Here is a 14,092-nt window from a genome sequence, read left to right as displayed (position 1 = left end):
GTAGCAGCCTAAGGTAGTGGACTGGCTTGACTCGAGCTGGAAAGATTTGTCAACGCTTAGACACGAGAAGAGGGGGTCGCCTCGTCCTCGGGGGCATATTTCTGGGTTGAGGGAGAGTGTTAACCCCGGAACTCATTTCCCCTTGAGTAAGACGAATCACAACAATCAGATTGAGTTCTTTTCTTCATTGATGGGGTACTTCCTTTGTGGGATTGTCTGCAGAAGCTGATCTCGATGTTGGAGTCTAGACTCTAGACCAACCTGACCAACTCGTACGACCTTCGATAGTACCTGTGCATACTACCCGGAGTGTAATAAGGCACTCTGTAAGTCTACACTCAGTTTCGCAATATGAGGCTTTTGCTGACTGCCCTGTTGGCCATAAGGTACCCGCTAGTCCTGTCGTAACGGTCAAAAGCATCAATAGTCCAGTCTCATTGAACAATTCAGCCTGCCGAATAGACGACGGATTCGAGCAAACTCTAAGAAATGAGAGAGACTGTGCTGAATGGTTGAGGGGGAAATGCTGGCATAGTTTTCCGAAGGCCCTACGGAGTACGGAGTACCCCCAGGGGGGGGTCCAGGGTAAGATCGTTTCCACCATACAAATGACACAACTGTGATGGAGATGGAGATAGTGCAAAAGTAAATAGGAGACCCACCGACCAGCAATCAGTCGTAAGGAGCAACCTAATGCAAAACTTTTCCGGATCTGCATCGGCTTTACGCGGCCTTGCCTGGCCCTAAAGCCGTGCTGGATAAGATCACGTGATTGACCCCCACCCCCACCCGCCTTCCGGATCGGGATCGATCTTTCCCAATATGGCAGTTCGGTTTGAACAGCTTCAGACATGGATCACTCCTTCTCTATACACGGTACCGATCGCACTCCTCTTCTATACCTTCATCCTATGGAATCTCCATGACTCCACATCCTTACTCTGAATGAGATCAGCCTACTTGCTGCATTCGCTCGAGCTCGTCTTAACTCTGATGATGAGTATCCAGTACATGCATCCAGGCTAGCTACTAAACTCTGCAGATCAACCGCGCAATCAGTCTAGGTAAAAGAGTAACCTCCAAGAGACCGTTAACTCGCCGATTCACCATTATCTGAACTACGTATGTACCTGCATCAGTCTCATGCATGACGATCTCAAGCCGTTACGCTATATAGGCTGTCCAGTTTCATAATGATTCGATGCCATGATCTGCAAATATTTGCAAGCCACCTTCAAGCACTGCTGTTAGATCAGCCCACCTCGTCGCTTGTCACGGTCCCTCCCATCTTCCATCCGTGGTTGGACTGAACCGTCCGATTCGCCACCCCGAGGAAACTTTCCAGACGCTCTGTCGGGGTGGCCGTTATCAGGTTATCAGCTCTACGGAGTAGGCTATTCGCGGGCTCAAGGTTCGTCCCTTATCGCCCTGTAGCTGGCGCTGTAGGCTCGAATACCTGTGGCTTCTCGAAAGTCTGACCATTCTCATGGCTCGCTCCGCAGATAGATCCACATCCTCGCTTACTACCTTACTACTCTCATGTTGGCAGCTCGCAACCTCGAGTTTTCCGAAGTCCCTCGCGTCCCACCCAAGACACGGCCGAAACCAAAGATCGGGTCTGTGCCACCGCCACAGCTGTCCCTCATCGCTTCGACGGAGTATCCCAGTGGTTTGAGGTATGTGAGCCAGTCTGCCATTCGTTATAATTCAAGCTTCCAGAACTGGCTAGCCGGCTAGGAGGCTTGTGCGCAAGGGCTAGACTGAAACTCAGCCTTACGACTAGATAGGCCCCATCTATCTTTGCCTCGTGACCGGGCACGAGGAATCTCGGCGTTACTCATAGGTCCTTGGCCCTCGTCTATAGATACTATCGCTGGTAGCAATGCCAAAAGACAAGTAAAACAACACTTTAACCAACCGACTATACCGGTATACCGCTAGATCTCAGCAACCAACAGTCTGCTCTCAATCTATTGGTATGAAGACAGAGAAGGGAGAGACAAGACTGCTCAATCAGCTGAAAACAAGAGAAAGAAAAATATGGACAATCAATGCTTGTGATCGAGCCTTCGAGCATCACAGCTCTCAAATAGACGGGACCACGGAAAGCACACAGAAAAGCACATCGGGGATATCCATTACAACTTGCTGGCCATGATCTCCATTCCCTAGGCAATTCCCAATGGCGGCACCATCCCTTGTTCTTCTTTCCTCTCGGCGCCTACCCTGTACGACACTCTAAACCGAATTTTGACCGAATTACCCTTGCCTGCATCCACTCCGTCAAGTAACATTTCCTGCTGGACGCCATTCTGCTGCAGCGGTCCGATATCACGTCCAGACTGCGGCCGGAGCTGCAATGTATAAGCCTGCAGTGCTTTTAGCATGACTTCATTCCTAGGTCGTAAGTGATGGAACTAACCTTCTCTACAGCCACCTGGAAGTGCAGCTCGTTCAGCGGTTGGCCGGTGGTGTTCGAAAACAGGGCTACCACGTGGATCTGCCGGGGCTGGTTGGGATGCCGCCGTGCGACGAACTCAATCCGTAAAGACGAGTTCAACACTTGCAACTTATTAGTAGTTGGGAGGGCGTTGCTCTCCGGCAGCGAGGAAGCAAAGTTCCACTCGTCATCTTCTTGTGCCTTAGCGCTGCTACCGCTGGCAGCTGCGGTGGTAGGAGGACCAGCTCCCACCAAGTCGAGGAGAGACGAAGAGGCAGCTGCGGGTGATTGGGTCGAAGAAGCTCCGGACGGGAAGGGGCTGGAGGTCCGAGGGCTTGCAGACACAAGAGCTGCAAAAGGATCGCTCGCAGGGGGGGGCGGTGTCGGGGTCGCAGTCGGTTGCTGAGGTGGCCGGGGAGCCGGCGTCGAAGACTGCGAGACCGGTCGGGATGAATTGAACGAAGCCATGATATCGTAAGTGGGCTTGAATCCTGCAGGGGCTTGCTGTAGCGGTGGGTTGGCAGACGCAGCCATGTTTCCTATGTCCATCGTCAGTCGTAAAATTCTACGCCATTCTGTTCCTCGACGGACTAACCAGGTCCCAATGAGATACTGCCAGCGGGGACTGGCTCGTCTATTGACAAGCCAAGTAGGTCATTCTCCAAGGAGCTGCCCCCGGCCCCCGGCGGGGCATTGCCGTTCGAGCTCGGCTCTGGGTCGAAATCGATCAAGGAGAGTTCGTTATTTGCGTTCTTCGAAACCCCCGTCGTAGTACCTAGAGTACCCTTGGGAATTTTGGATGCCGCTTCGTAGTCACCCTTCTTAACCAACTTGTAGCGTTCAATGGTGCGGTGAATGCTGTCATTGATCTCCAGCAGTTTATGAACAGCCTCGGGGTCATCTGACTCTTCCTCGCACATCTTCTGAATCTTCGGATGAGCACTTTGAAGTGCACTCGCAAGTTCCTGTTCGAATTAGTGGCCGCAGAGGTTCAGTCGCCAGCCGCAATCCTCACCTCAAACACGTCGCCTTCGGCAACCCGATCGCCCGGCTTGTGGCTCTGTAGCATCTCCTCCAGGATCTTGGCCTTCTGCTGCACCTTAGCCACTTCCTCAGCTGCTTTGGCCCGGTAGTCGGTCTTGTGCCTTGTGTCGAAACCGGCCATCACCTTCATCAGCCGGTTGGCTTCCTGCAGATCTGCTGGCGTGCCTCGGCGGATCAACTCCTGCAGCTTCGCCGATTGCGCTTCCCGCTCTTCCTCCTCCATCTCCTCAGCCGAACGGAGATTCTGTTGGCCAGCAAATGTCAGTCCTACTCATGCCATAGGCGGGAACCACGAAGGTAAGGACGTACGTCGCTTGGGTTCAGGACAGCGGCATCCTCATGACGGATCTCAGGAAACATGTAGCCCTTGTATAACAGCAGGCGGTGCATGTCGCGAATATGGCCCAGATCCTCCTTGTATCGCGACGTCTGGCAAATAGTCTGCCGCCATTCTTCGATTGACTCCAGGATCCGGTGCTGCACCCGGGAGGGCCGCATTGGCGGTCTTTCTGGAAAACGACGAACCAGCTCATTGAGAAACTCCTTTGTACTGATTTGGAGGTGGAACGGATAACCGCAATTTTTGACGCAGATGTCGAGAAGCTGTTCACAAGCAACCGTGGTCAGCCCCGCACCAGCTCCCTGTTCGCCAGCCAACGAAACCACCTACCGCTAACGCCAGCAATGCGACATTTTGATTCCGGGAATTAATCAGGCGGACAATCTCAAACGCTGCCTCTCGAGGACTGTAACTGATAAGAATGCGCCCCGTAGGTGTGAATCAGGATTCCGACCGGCGACTCACGCATTGCCTTTTTTGGAGTTGATCAGGTCCGCAACCTCGAGGTTCAGGGCGAGGTTGGGCTCGTAGAGAGAAAAATCACAGGCATTTCCTATCGATCATTAAGAGTCAGTCCAAAGGGCTCCTGCCATGAAGTACCATTCGAGACGTACGAATGGCTCGTTGCAGCGGTGTGAGCCCGACATCAGCGTAGGCACCATAGCGGTCCCTAGCTGCCATACGTGCCGATGCTGCCTCCAGGATGACGACTGAAGAAGGAAGAGGAAGAAAAGTAGAGGGGGGCCAGCGTCAAGTCCAAGTAGTAACCAAGCTGTACACACTGTACAGACGGTAAAAGCTAGCTAGTAAGTGTATGCTGAATTGGAATACCGACAATTCTTGACTGCCTGGTGCTGGCTGACGATGGAGAGAGGGTGCGGTACTCTATGATTGTTAGTTCCGCTGGCAGAGCTCCACGTGTGGCGCCCTCATCGGCGTCTTGCCTCCGTTGGTAGAATTTCTCAATCACATCTCCTACATTCATCACCCTTACTCCCATATACTGGATTTCGACGATTTATTCTTACATTACTATTTGAACAAGTCATTGCAGATAATGGTCCGTCACAAGAAAGACAACTTCTCACGAGGAGGCAAGAAATTCTCCTCCAACCCCCGCCCACGCCCAGTACCCCGCGATGACGACGATGGTTCGGCTACAAACAGGCCTGCGTTCAAAGCCGCCTGCTGGGATTTAGGACACTGCGATCCGAAGCGATGCTCTGGAAAGAGGTTGATGCACTTTGGGTTGATGCGAGAACTGGCGATCGGCCAGAAGTTTGCCGGGGTGGTGATCTCGTAGGTCTCTTTTCTTCCTCGCCTCCATGATGGCGTTACTAACGGCCAGTTTTCAGACCAAATGCAAAGAAGATCCTCTCCCCGGCCGATCGTGAACTATTAGAGCAGTTCGGAGCTGCAGTGGTAGAGTGCTCCTGGGTGAGGGTCAAGGAAGTCCCATGGTCGCGAATCGGCGGCCGGTGCGAAAGACTGTGTAAGTGTTTTATCCCTAGTCGCAATTACGCTTCTTGCAGGACAAAGAGCTGATAATTTCTTCACCTACAGTGCCATATCTCATTGCAGCCAACACAGTGAATTATGGACGGCCCTGGCGGTTAAATTGTGTCGAAGCGTTAGCAGCCTGCTTCTGCATCTGTGGTCATGAAGAATGGGCGCGAGAGGTCCTCAAGCACTTCAATTACGGCGAAGCTTTCCTCGAGATCAACTCGGCACTGTTGAAACGATACGCTGCCTGTGCGACGGAGGAGGACATCAAGAAAGCGGAGGAAGAGTGGTTGGCCAAGATTGAGCGGGAGTACGAGGAGAGTCGCGCAGAGGGCGGTGCCGAGGATATGTGGACAGTAGGAAATACAAACAGACGAGCTGCACCAGCCGAATCAGACGCAGAAGACGACGAGGAAGACGACGAGGAAGACGACGAAGAAAACGAGGGCAAGGACGAAGAAGAAGCGGAGGAAGAACGAGACCCCTACGCCATCTCAGACGACTCTGAAGACGAAGCCCAAATGGCCGAGATCCGTGCCAAAATCCTCAACTCGAAATCCTTCCAGAATCCTTCCGTCCCGGACAAGCCGCAACCCGAGAAGATCTCCCGACCGGATCCGACGCCTGTGGAAGATTCAGACGCCGAGTCCGGTTCAGCAGCTAGCGACGACGAGGAATTTGATAAGATCATCAATGCGACGCCGGTGACAGATCGAACGGGCATCATTGCCGCGTCGCAGCGCAAGGGCAAAGAGACCTTCAGTGCATCGTTCTCGCGGACCGTCATCAATGCCCCACAGAGATGGTAGATTACATGCTCGTTTACTATCTCAATCTCGTTCCCCCCACAACGGTGGCATCCGTCCTAGTAGCCCATGCTATCTGCTCCGCTGGACTTCCTCCTCGTCAAAGAGGTCCCTGGGCTCCCCGTGTCCCAGCTACGTCTGATCACAGGAATCGGGCCTATCTGGCCCGGGGATTAGCGGGTTGGCACTATGATATTCGCAGCAGCTTCAGGCATGTCTGTAGCCGACGCACGGCGATTTTTGAAAGGATCTTTTTGAATCTGCTTCTCTAACTTGCCGAAATCGGAAATCATGCATGCAAAGTGCGCAATGTCACGTCATGACAAAAGTTTCTATCATGATTTTGAAACAATAGATAGATGATGATATACTACGACCATGAAATCATATACAAATGCATCTGCATAAGCCATCTCCTTGCAGGGTCTCCAAGCTAGTGAATTAGACTATGCAAGGAACAAGCAGGTTCCAGACCGAGGTTTCCATGTACTGAAGAATACTCCATCGCAAGTGAAAGCAAATAAGCAATGAAGGCAATAGGCAACGGGATATTTGGGAATCCGCAATCAGCAGGCAACTCGCCTTTTTCAGTTTTGTCTCCCATGCAAACCGAGCGAGAATACAGCGTCCATTAAGCGTGACTTATTTACATGACGTAGAGGAGGTTCGTATCTGCATATCATTATTATCGTTAGAGACGTTCCCCGTCACATCTGAGACCAAACACAAGGACTACTGCTTACCCAATGGATGACTGCAGCTCAGCTGCGGTTTCTGCGAGTACTTGGTCGCCAACTCGTCCCGGATACTGTTCAGTAACTGTACATAACTCTGCTGGGGGTTCTTGCGGAGAGCGGTGATGAACGCCCAGGACATGGCGCCGGTGGCCTGGCCGGCGATCTGGGCGTCCTGGCTGGTCTGGCTGTCCTTGCTGCCGGACCACATGATGACGTCCGCCGGGCTGGTCTTGGTCTGCTTGCTGCGCGTGTAGGCCTCGTCGCCCTTGGTGGCGCGTTTCAGGAACCCAACCGCGGTGGACACCATGCCGCCCATGTCGCCGCGCGCGTAGGCCGAGACCACACCCAGCAGCCCTTGTCCGGCCTCCTTGGCCAGGTTGGGCTCCTTGAGGATACCCTGTGTCGAGTAAATGTAGGGGAGGTCCAAGGCGGAGCCCGAATGACACGAGTCGAAGATTGCGGTCAAGCGTACTCCCGGACGTAGTGGGCGGACCATGATCCGGTGCATCTCGTCGTCCACGATGTGACCGGCTTGCCGAAAGTCGACTGGGTAGATGACTTCATCGTATCCGTCTTCCTCGTCGCCATCCAAGTCCGGAGTTTGACCACCATGACCTGTCACAGAGAAACATTAGTTTCGTGTCTTGAGAAGCACCAGGAGAAGCACGGTACTCACCTGAGTAATGGAAAAAGAGGGAATCATTCGGCTGCGCATCCTTGACCAACCAATGCATGGCCCGCAGGATGTTAGCCTTCGTAGGCTGGCTCATGGGGTTCTGCTGGTCATCCGTCAACAGCACCATGTCCTCCCGCGCGTAGCCAAAGTTCTGGTTCAGATACGTCGACATGTTCTTGACATCGTTGATACAACCACGCAGCTGGCCCTTCTGCCCGAAATAGTTGATTCCAATCAGCAAGGCCTTGCGCTTACCGGTGCACCGAGAGTACTGGAAACTGTATCCCTGAGGAGCCCCGTGTCCGAACGCGACCGGATCAGTGGGTGGTGGTGGTGGACCACCCTGGTGGCCGTGCGAGTAGGAGTTCTGATACTGGTTCATGCCTGTGTTGCGGATGTCAGCGGCCGCATACTGACACTTTCCAAAGCAGACGCATCTCTTCCTGCACCAAACGCGATCACATACCAGGCGGTCTTCCACCGTACACCGCGTTACCAGTCGGTGGTGGCGGCTGGCCGTATCCCGACGGCGGTTGCTGCATACAAAGTCAGCCACACTTGCAACATTTCACAGTGAATCTTCACTGATGATGACATACACTGTAACCATTGTGTGGAGGAGGCGCGCCGTAACCAGGCTGAGGGGAGGGCTGGCCATACCCGTAAGGATTCGGAGGAGGATGTTGCTCACGGTACGCTTGGCCGGGGTAACCGCCGCCGTAGGAAGATTGTTGGTGATGATGATGCTGCATTTGTCTTTCGATGGTCAGTCAACGAAAACACCAACTCCAGTGGAAGGCTTCGAGAAGACTCTTACTGATGAGGCTGTGGAGATCCGTAATTAGGAGGATACGAGTACTGCTGCTGCTGTTGCTGCTGTGGTGGGGGGTAGCCCGGCGGGCCAGAATAAGGCGGATAGTAGGACATTCCTGGCGAGCGAATAGAAAAGTCCACGGGCACGAGGGAGATTAGGCAGCAAGACTGAAGATGTGATGAATGGAGAAGTGAGGTGAGACGAATCAGACGCGGTTCTGGAACAAGAGACGGCGCAGTTCAGCGTTCGGTGGTCGCAGACTTGCAGGAAGTAGATGGGCAAGTCAGACACGAGATGCGATGGTGGTGGAGGCAGCAGCAAACAATCCGAGAGCTAAAGATAAAAAGATAATAATAAAAAGAGCAGATCGGAACCGGGCAACAAGTGGGGACAACCGATGATACATGTAAAAGAACTATGGATCTAGAGATTAATTAGCGACATGATGAAGACTTACTCCGGAGGCGCCAAAGAGATGATTTCTGGAGAATATACCTATTATTAATGACAACTACTCCAACCACTGTAGTTTACGACCGTGAAATATCATAACTAATCAGTAATACGGAGTAAACCTCAACTACTTCTATTTTATTATCATCTCATTCTTCAACAAATTGTTTACTGAACTACACAGTATACCTTACCAGAGGGGGTTATCCATATTCCTCGGCATCCCCGATAACCAAGAAGAATGACAACGGCTTAGCGCTCAGCCAGCCCCATCCACCAGTGATTTGTCATGCATATCCTCATATCATTGTTCAATATTTAATGAAATCCGAGTGTCCAGAATTTATTAAACCAAGGGTTATCCCTTCTCCCTGTCACTCATTACTCGCTACATCTTAGACTGGAGATCATCCATGAACCGTGATCTTCTTCCCTGGCTCGGACAGGCCGAAGGGTCAGCCTCCCTCACTTTCAGCCTTATGATATCCCTACCCTATGGGCTGGTTGCAGAGTGGAATATGAATGCATGTCCACGGCGATTCACGAAAGAATGATTCATGTCAGATCTGCCCGTTGCTTTTTCATTTGGTTGAATTTGACGTCCAATTGTAAGAAAAAAATACTGTAGCTAAGTTCTAGCACGTGCATAGCTTCAGCATCCTCCATACATAACCACACAACCACTATCCACATAAATCACATTTTCCAAAGGTTGTCTATCATCTTTGTAGAAGTAACCTCGAGTCATTGTTGCTTCACCGTCCCCGTCTGGGCATGCCGCGTCCACGTCCTGCTCCAAGGGCGCGCTGGGCAGCTCCAGGGGGAAGACCGCGCGCCGGCGCCTGTGGCTGCTGAGATTCTTCGTTCTCTGTTTGCAAGAGAAAGGATCTTGGTCAGTAGGAATTCACACACGAGATAGCCAGAGTCAACTTACTTATTGTCTCATCTACACTGAGGATCAAGCAGGCAGCTTCGACGGCGGCCTGGATAGCGTTGACCTTGACCAGACTGGGTTCCCACACAAAGGCAGCCATGTTGTCCCGAACACCCTCATTGTCAAAGTCCACACCAGCCCAGGTATTCTCCTTGCGGTGCTCCACACGCAGTCGGTTCAGAATGTCAGTGGCATCGAAACCGGCGTTGTCGCAGAGTTGACGGGGAATCACTTCGAGGGCCTTGGCAAATGCCCGGATGACGGCCTGCTGCTTGGAGGGATCGTTCTGGGCGAAGTCATGCAGGTAATACGACACTGCCATTTCGCAGGCACCACCACCAGCAACGATGGTTGTGTGGCGGAGAGCACGCTTCACAATCATGATAGCATCGTGCAGACTCCGTTCGACCTCCGCGATGAACTGCTCGGCTCCTCCACGCAGCACGAGCGTGCAGGTCTTGGCACCAGGGCACTCGGAAAAGATGTTGTAACGCTCACCACCAATCTGGCGCTCTTCGAATGAGCCGCATGTACCCAGATGACGGTCCTGGATATCGCTGCATGTCGACTGCGTTGCCGCACCGGTCGCCTGGCACACCCGGTCCATATCGTCCGCAGAAACACGACCCGCACAGAAGATGTCGCGGTCAGCGAAGTACCTGTAGAGAGCGTAAACATGATTAGAGTACCGTCAACAATGTGGAGCTCGGATTTAAAACGTACTGCGTGGCCAAATCACCAATAGGCAATTTGCTGAGAACAACCTTGGCGCCGGTCTTGTAGATGGCCTCGAGCTTGTTGTAGATGATCTGCCACTCGGCATCGACGATGGCTTGATACTCAGAAACCTGCTCAACCCGGACCTCCGCGTTGTCCTTCTCACTCTTCAACTCGAGCTCCACGTTCAAGCACACGATCTTGGGGTTCTTGAAGGACTTGGGCTGCTGCTCGAAACCGGCGTAGGAGAAGGTCTTCTTGAAAGCGACACCGTTGACGAAGAGGGAGTCCTGAAGGCCACCACCAGTAACCTTCTTGATACCGATCAACTTCTCGTTCAGATCGTCCTGGTCAAGCGACAGCACGGCATCCACGACCACTGCATCACCAATGTCAGCCCCCGCCCCACCACGTTCCATTCTGCCAGAGCATCGGATAGAGGAAGAGCAACTTACTCTTGGTGAAAAACTCCGAATTACGCTTGATCAGCTTGCTGTTCATCGCCGTACCGGCAAGCCTCCGCAGCGTCTCGTACTTCTTTTCCTCGCTGCCCGCCGCATCGAGAATATCCACCGCAATCTCCTTCACCTTGTTAACGGCCACAGCACTCGCTTTCCGTAGACCCTTGATGATGGTCTGTGAACTGACGCCTTGCTCCACAAGGTCCCGGACTTCCTTCAGAATCTCGCCAGCCAAGACAACGACCGATGTTGTTCCGTCACCAACTTCGGCATCTTGGGATCGCGCAATATCGGTGAGAATGCGAGCGGCGGGGTGGACGATATCCAGAAGCTGTTGCCAGATGCAATCAGTCATTCTCCTTCGCTCAAGTATAGTTTGAGATAAATGGCTCAAGAACGTACTTTCATTACTGTCGCTCCATCGTTGGTGATTGTCTGCTTGCCGTTGCTGTCAACGAGCAACAGGTCTCCTCCGTACGGTCCAAGAGTGCTCTTGATCGTAGATTGCACTGCGATACAGGCATTGATATTCGAAAGAATCTGGCCCTTTCCTTGAGAGGTATCCGTGCCTGAAAACAAATGCAGAGTCGTCAGTAAGTTCTAGTTCAGACAGACAAATAACGAGGTTCGATGCGGCTACGGACCCTCCTTCAGCACAATGATGGTGGGTGCTTGGCCTGCGAAGGCCATCTTGCTGGGCGATAAAACGTGTGATCGTCAAAAGATAAAAAGAGAAGGGGACGAAGAAGTTAGTGATGGCTCAAGGCAAAATGAAGATCAATAATCAGTGTCCTGAGCGATCCCAAGATTGACAGCTCCGCGGTGCTCTCGACCAAAATTTCCCAAAGCTCCTCATCGAAACCCCCCGTCGCCAAACTGAGGCGGTGACCAATCAAGACTCGCTCCGCACCCTACGGACTTTTGATGGTTATTCTACCCCTCGCCAGATAAACATATCACAACACTATTGATGTAAAACCGAATAAGGAAATATATCATTGTTCACTGAATCTAAGCTTTGCTTTATGTAAAGCTGGTATCACAATGTTCCGATTATATTTACAGGTATCTATAACCACACCGGGTAGTAACCTATGCAAGCTTGACCCCCCAAACGCTCCAACGCCAATAAACCCTGAATCAAAAAAAAAGTGACCTTAGCTGAAATCCAACTCATCATCCGGCGGTCCAACGTATTCGTACTTCGACAATAAGTCATGATCATGATGAACTTCGTGTACTTGCGGAGGCACGAGACCGAGCGCTTCCTGGCGTAACACCACAGCAGCATCTGTATCAGAAGCGTCCTCAACCATCATATGGTAGTCATGCGCTGCGTGATGCCGTACGGCGTCTTCAAAGTTCGAGTGGGATAAACTATGATGGCCATGTGTGTATGGGTCAGGCATGCCATCATGGGAGTGGTGACCTAAGCCGTCATGGGGATGGTGACCCAAGCCATCGTGTGAATGGAATCGTGAAAGTTGCTGGTTTATGTCAATGATCTGCGGATCGAGGGGCATAGTTGTATAGTCGGTGATGGAATCTACAGGTCCTTGAATGACCTGTGCATGTGTTTGAGCAAACGGGTTGTGGTTTTGATGAGGATCGAGTGCCGTATTGTCCATCAACTGTGTGGTTTCCACGGTGCTCGGTGTCGACAAGCTCGTCTCATTTTCGTGCACGCTCAACTTCTCCATGGATACAGCGCCGTCGTGAAGTAGCATACCGTTACTGGGTGGCAGTTTGAGCGTCTCTTTGCATTGAGGACAATCTCGAATGACTCGACTGACGGTCTCTTTGATCCTGACCCAGTGATATTTCACCGCGATGGCTGCAGTCGTCTTATTGATTCCTGCATGCTGCTTGAGATGAATAGTTCGAGCAATCTCGTATTGTTGCTGGGGATCTGAAACGACCTCTTTGTCTTTCAGCATCAGCTTATCCGAGTCGCCATCCTTCCCCTCTATAAGCTTGTAGTGGGTGGCTGCACTTCTCAGCCGACTCTTCTCGGCTCTATCGGCACCTCTAGGGTATTTAGAATGCTTCAGATAATACCGGATCTTGTCGAAGCGATCTTGCGTAAATGAATCATCCCCTTCAGAACTCAGGTCGCGCCCATAGATAATTGCATCGACATATTCACCGGGGCTGGAAAGTACCTTGCCAGCATTTGGCACCTTACCGATCCGCTTAAAGCCAAGAGCATCCCAAATGCGACAAGACGCCACGTTGCTCTCGTAGACCAGGTTGAAGACGGCATATGTGTAACCCTGTTTACAGTCAGACTCTTTCGAACTCTGGCTCTCCTTGCGACAAGTAGGGGGTGCTTTCGCAGTCGAACACGACATCGTCGATCTGCTCATGTAGAGATCATACTGACCAGTTTAGGAGCCCATTCAAGGTAGCCCTCTCCCATCAATCGACCAACACCACGATTGCGCGCCGCATCTGTCACAAGAAACATACCATTGCAGACATGACTACTACGTCCGGGGTAATTCGGCCGGATATTGAAGCTGCCCAAGCAGGTCTTGGTCCAATCCGCGCCAGCCCTTTCCATGGCCTTCATCTCATACACGCTCTTAATGTCGCCTAGTAGCATGATGGCGCCAAAGTTGAAAAACCAATACGTCGCGAACTGCTCCAACGGGATGGGATCAACCATGGCATAAGTGTCACCCTTGGCAATCTCTTTATTCAACTGATCAGACAGATAACGCATCAAGGAGGGAGGCACATCATCGGCTGATGAAATAGGCACTAAGGTCGCAACAGTGACCCGGTCTCTTAGAGTGACCTGCCGCGGAGTGATGTTGGCTGGGATGTCTCTATCGGTCGCTATCACCGCAGCCAGTAAATCTCCATGAATAGCAGGCATGATGGCGTCCTCGGCCGGTCACGGCCGGTCACGAGACTATTTACCATATTAGTTGAGTGAGCAACTATACAGACCGTAAATGGTCACGGAACGGATAAATGAGCGAGCCTGCAGAGGCAGACTGCAATGGAATATGATAGAATGGGCATTTTGATAGAGCAGACTGCCTTTCATGTAGACAAGCTCGACTGGAGGAGGAGCTATGGCAATCACATTACCGATTATAGAAGCACTGACTTTCTAATAATAATAATAAATTCACCCGTGTGTCCAGCGAGTCGTTGAA

General features: G+C 52.0%; 5 protein-coding genes across 5 annotated transcripts; 1 reads left to right on the top strand and 4 right to left on the bottom strand.

Moving 5' to 3' along the window:
* Positions 1-2,168: 2,168 nt before the first annotated feature.
* On the bottom strand, positions 2,169-4,505 carry ALT_8453 (VHS domain protein; the record flags this gene model as incomplete). The annotated part of the gene is made up of 8 exons (XM_089600420.1): positions 2,169-2,369; positions 2,423-2,979; positions 3,036-3,405; positions 3,456-3,728; positions 3,794-4,087; positions 4,155-4,236; positions 4,290-4,377; positions 4,439-4,505. The coding sequence occupies 8 exons, from the start codon at positions 4,503-4,505 to the stop codon at positions 2,169-2,171; spliced, it is 1,932 nt and encodes a 643-aa protein (XP_089455313.1).
* Positions 4,506-4,881: 376 nt separating this feature from the next.
* On the top strand, positions 4,882-6,136 carry ALT_8452 (ribosome biogenesis TSR3 family protein; the record flags this gene model as incomplete). The annotated part of the gene is made up of 3 exons (XM_033556994.2): positions 4,882-5,123; positions 5,180-5,316; positions 5,388-6,136. The coding sequence occupies 3 exons, from the start codon at positions 4,882-4,884 to the stop codon at positions 6,134-6,136; spliced, it is 1,128 nt and encodes a 375-aa protein (XP_033412885.2).
* Positions 6,137-6,779: 643 nt separating this feature from the next.
* Positions 6,780-8,473, bottom strand: ALT_8451 (caspase family protein; the record flags this gene model as incomplete). Its single annotated transcript, XM_033556993.2, has 6 exons — positions 6,780-6,805; positions 6,877-7,485; positions 7,547-7,930; positions 8,013-8,082; positions 8,146-8,302; positions 8,364-8,473. 6 exons carry the CDS (start codon positions 8,471-8,473, stop codon positions 6,780-6,782), a joined length of 1,356 nt encoding a protein of 451 aa, XP_033412884.1.
* Positions 8,474-9,568: 1,095 nt separating this feature from the next.
* On the bottom strand, positions 9,569-11,615 carry ALT_8450 (chaperonin-containing T-complex subunit CCT7; the record flags this gene model as incomplete). The annotated part of the gene is made up of 6 exons (XM_033556992.2): positions 9,569-9,681; positions 9,748-10,406; positions 10,471-10,843; positions 10,920-11,256; positions 11,328-11,494; positions 11,570-11,615. The coding sequence occupies 6 exons, from the start codon at positions 11,613-11,615 to the stop codon at positions 9,569-9,571; spliced, it is 1,695 nt and encodes a 564-aa protein (XP_033412883.2).
* A 467-nt stretch (positions 11,616-12,082) lies between these two features.
* Positions 12,083-13,806, bottom strand: ALT_8449 (putative histone acetyltransferase Spt10; the record flags this gene model as incomplete). Its single annotated transcript, XM_033556991.2, has 2 exons — positions 12,083-13,198; positions 13,309-13,806. The coding sequence occupies 2 exons, from the start codon at positions 13,804-13,806 to the stop codon at positions 12,083-12,085; spliced, it is 1,614 nt and encodes a 537-aa protein (XP_033412882.2).
* Positions 13,807-14,092: the final 286 nt, after the last annotated feature.

This window comes from Aspergillus lentulus (assembly GCF_001445615.1).
Source record: "Aspergillus lentulus DNA, contig: Alt16, strain: IFM 54703, whole genome shotgun sequence".
Lineage (NCBI taxonomy): Eukaryota > Fungi > Ascomycota > Eurotiomycetes > Eurotiales > Aspergillaceae > Aspergillus > Aspergillus lentulus.
The sequence above is the reverse complement of the archived record's forward strand: the minus strand, read 5'-3'. Positions and strand labels throughout refer to the sequence as shown.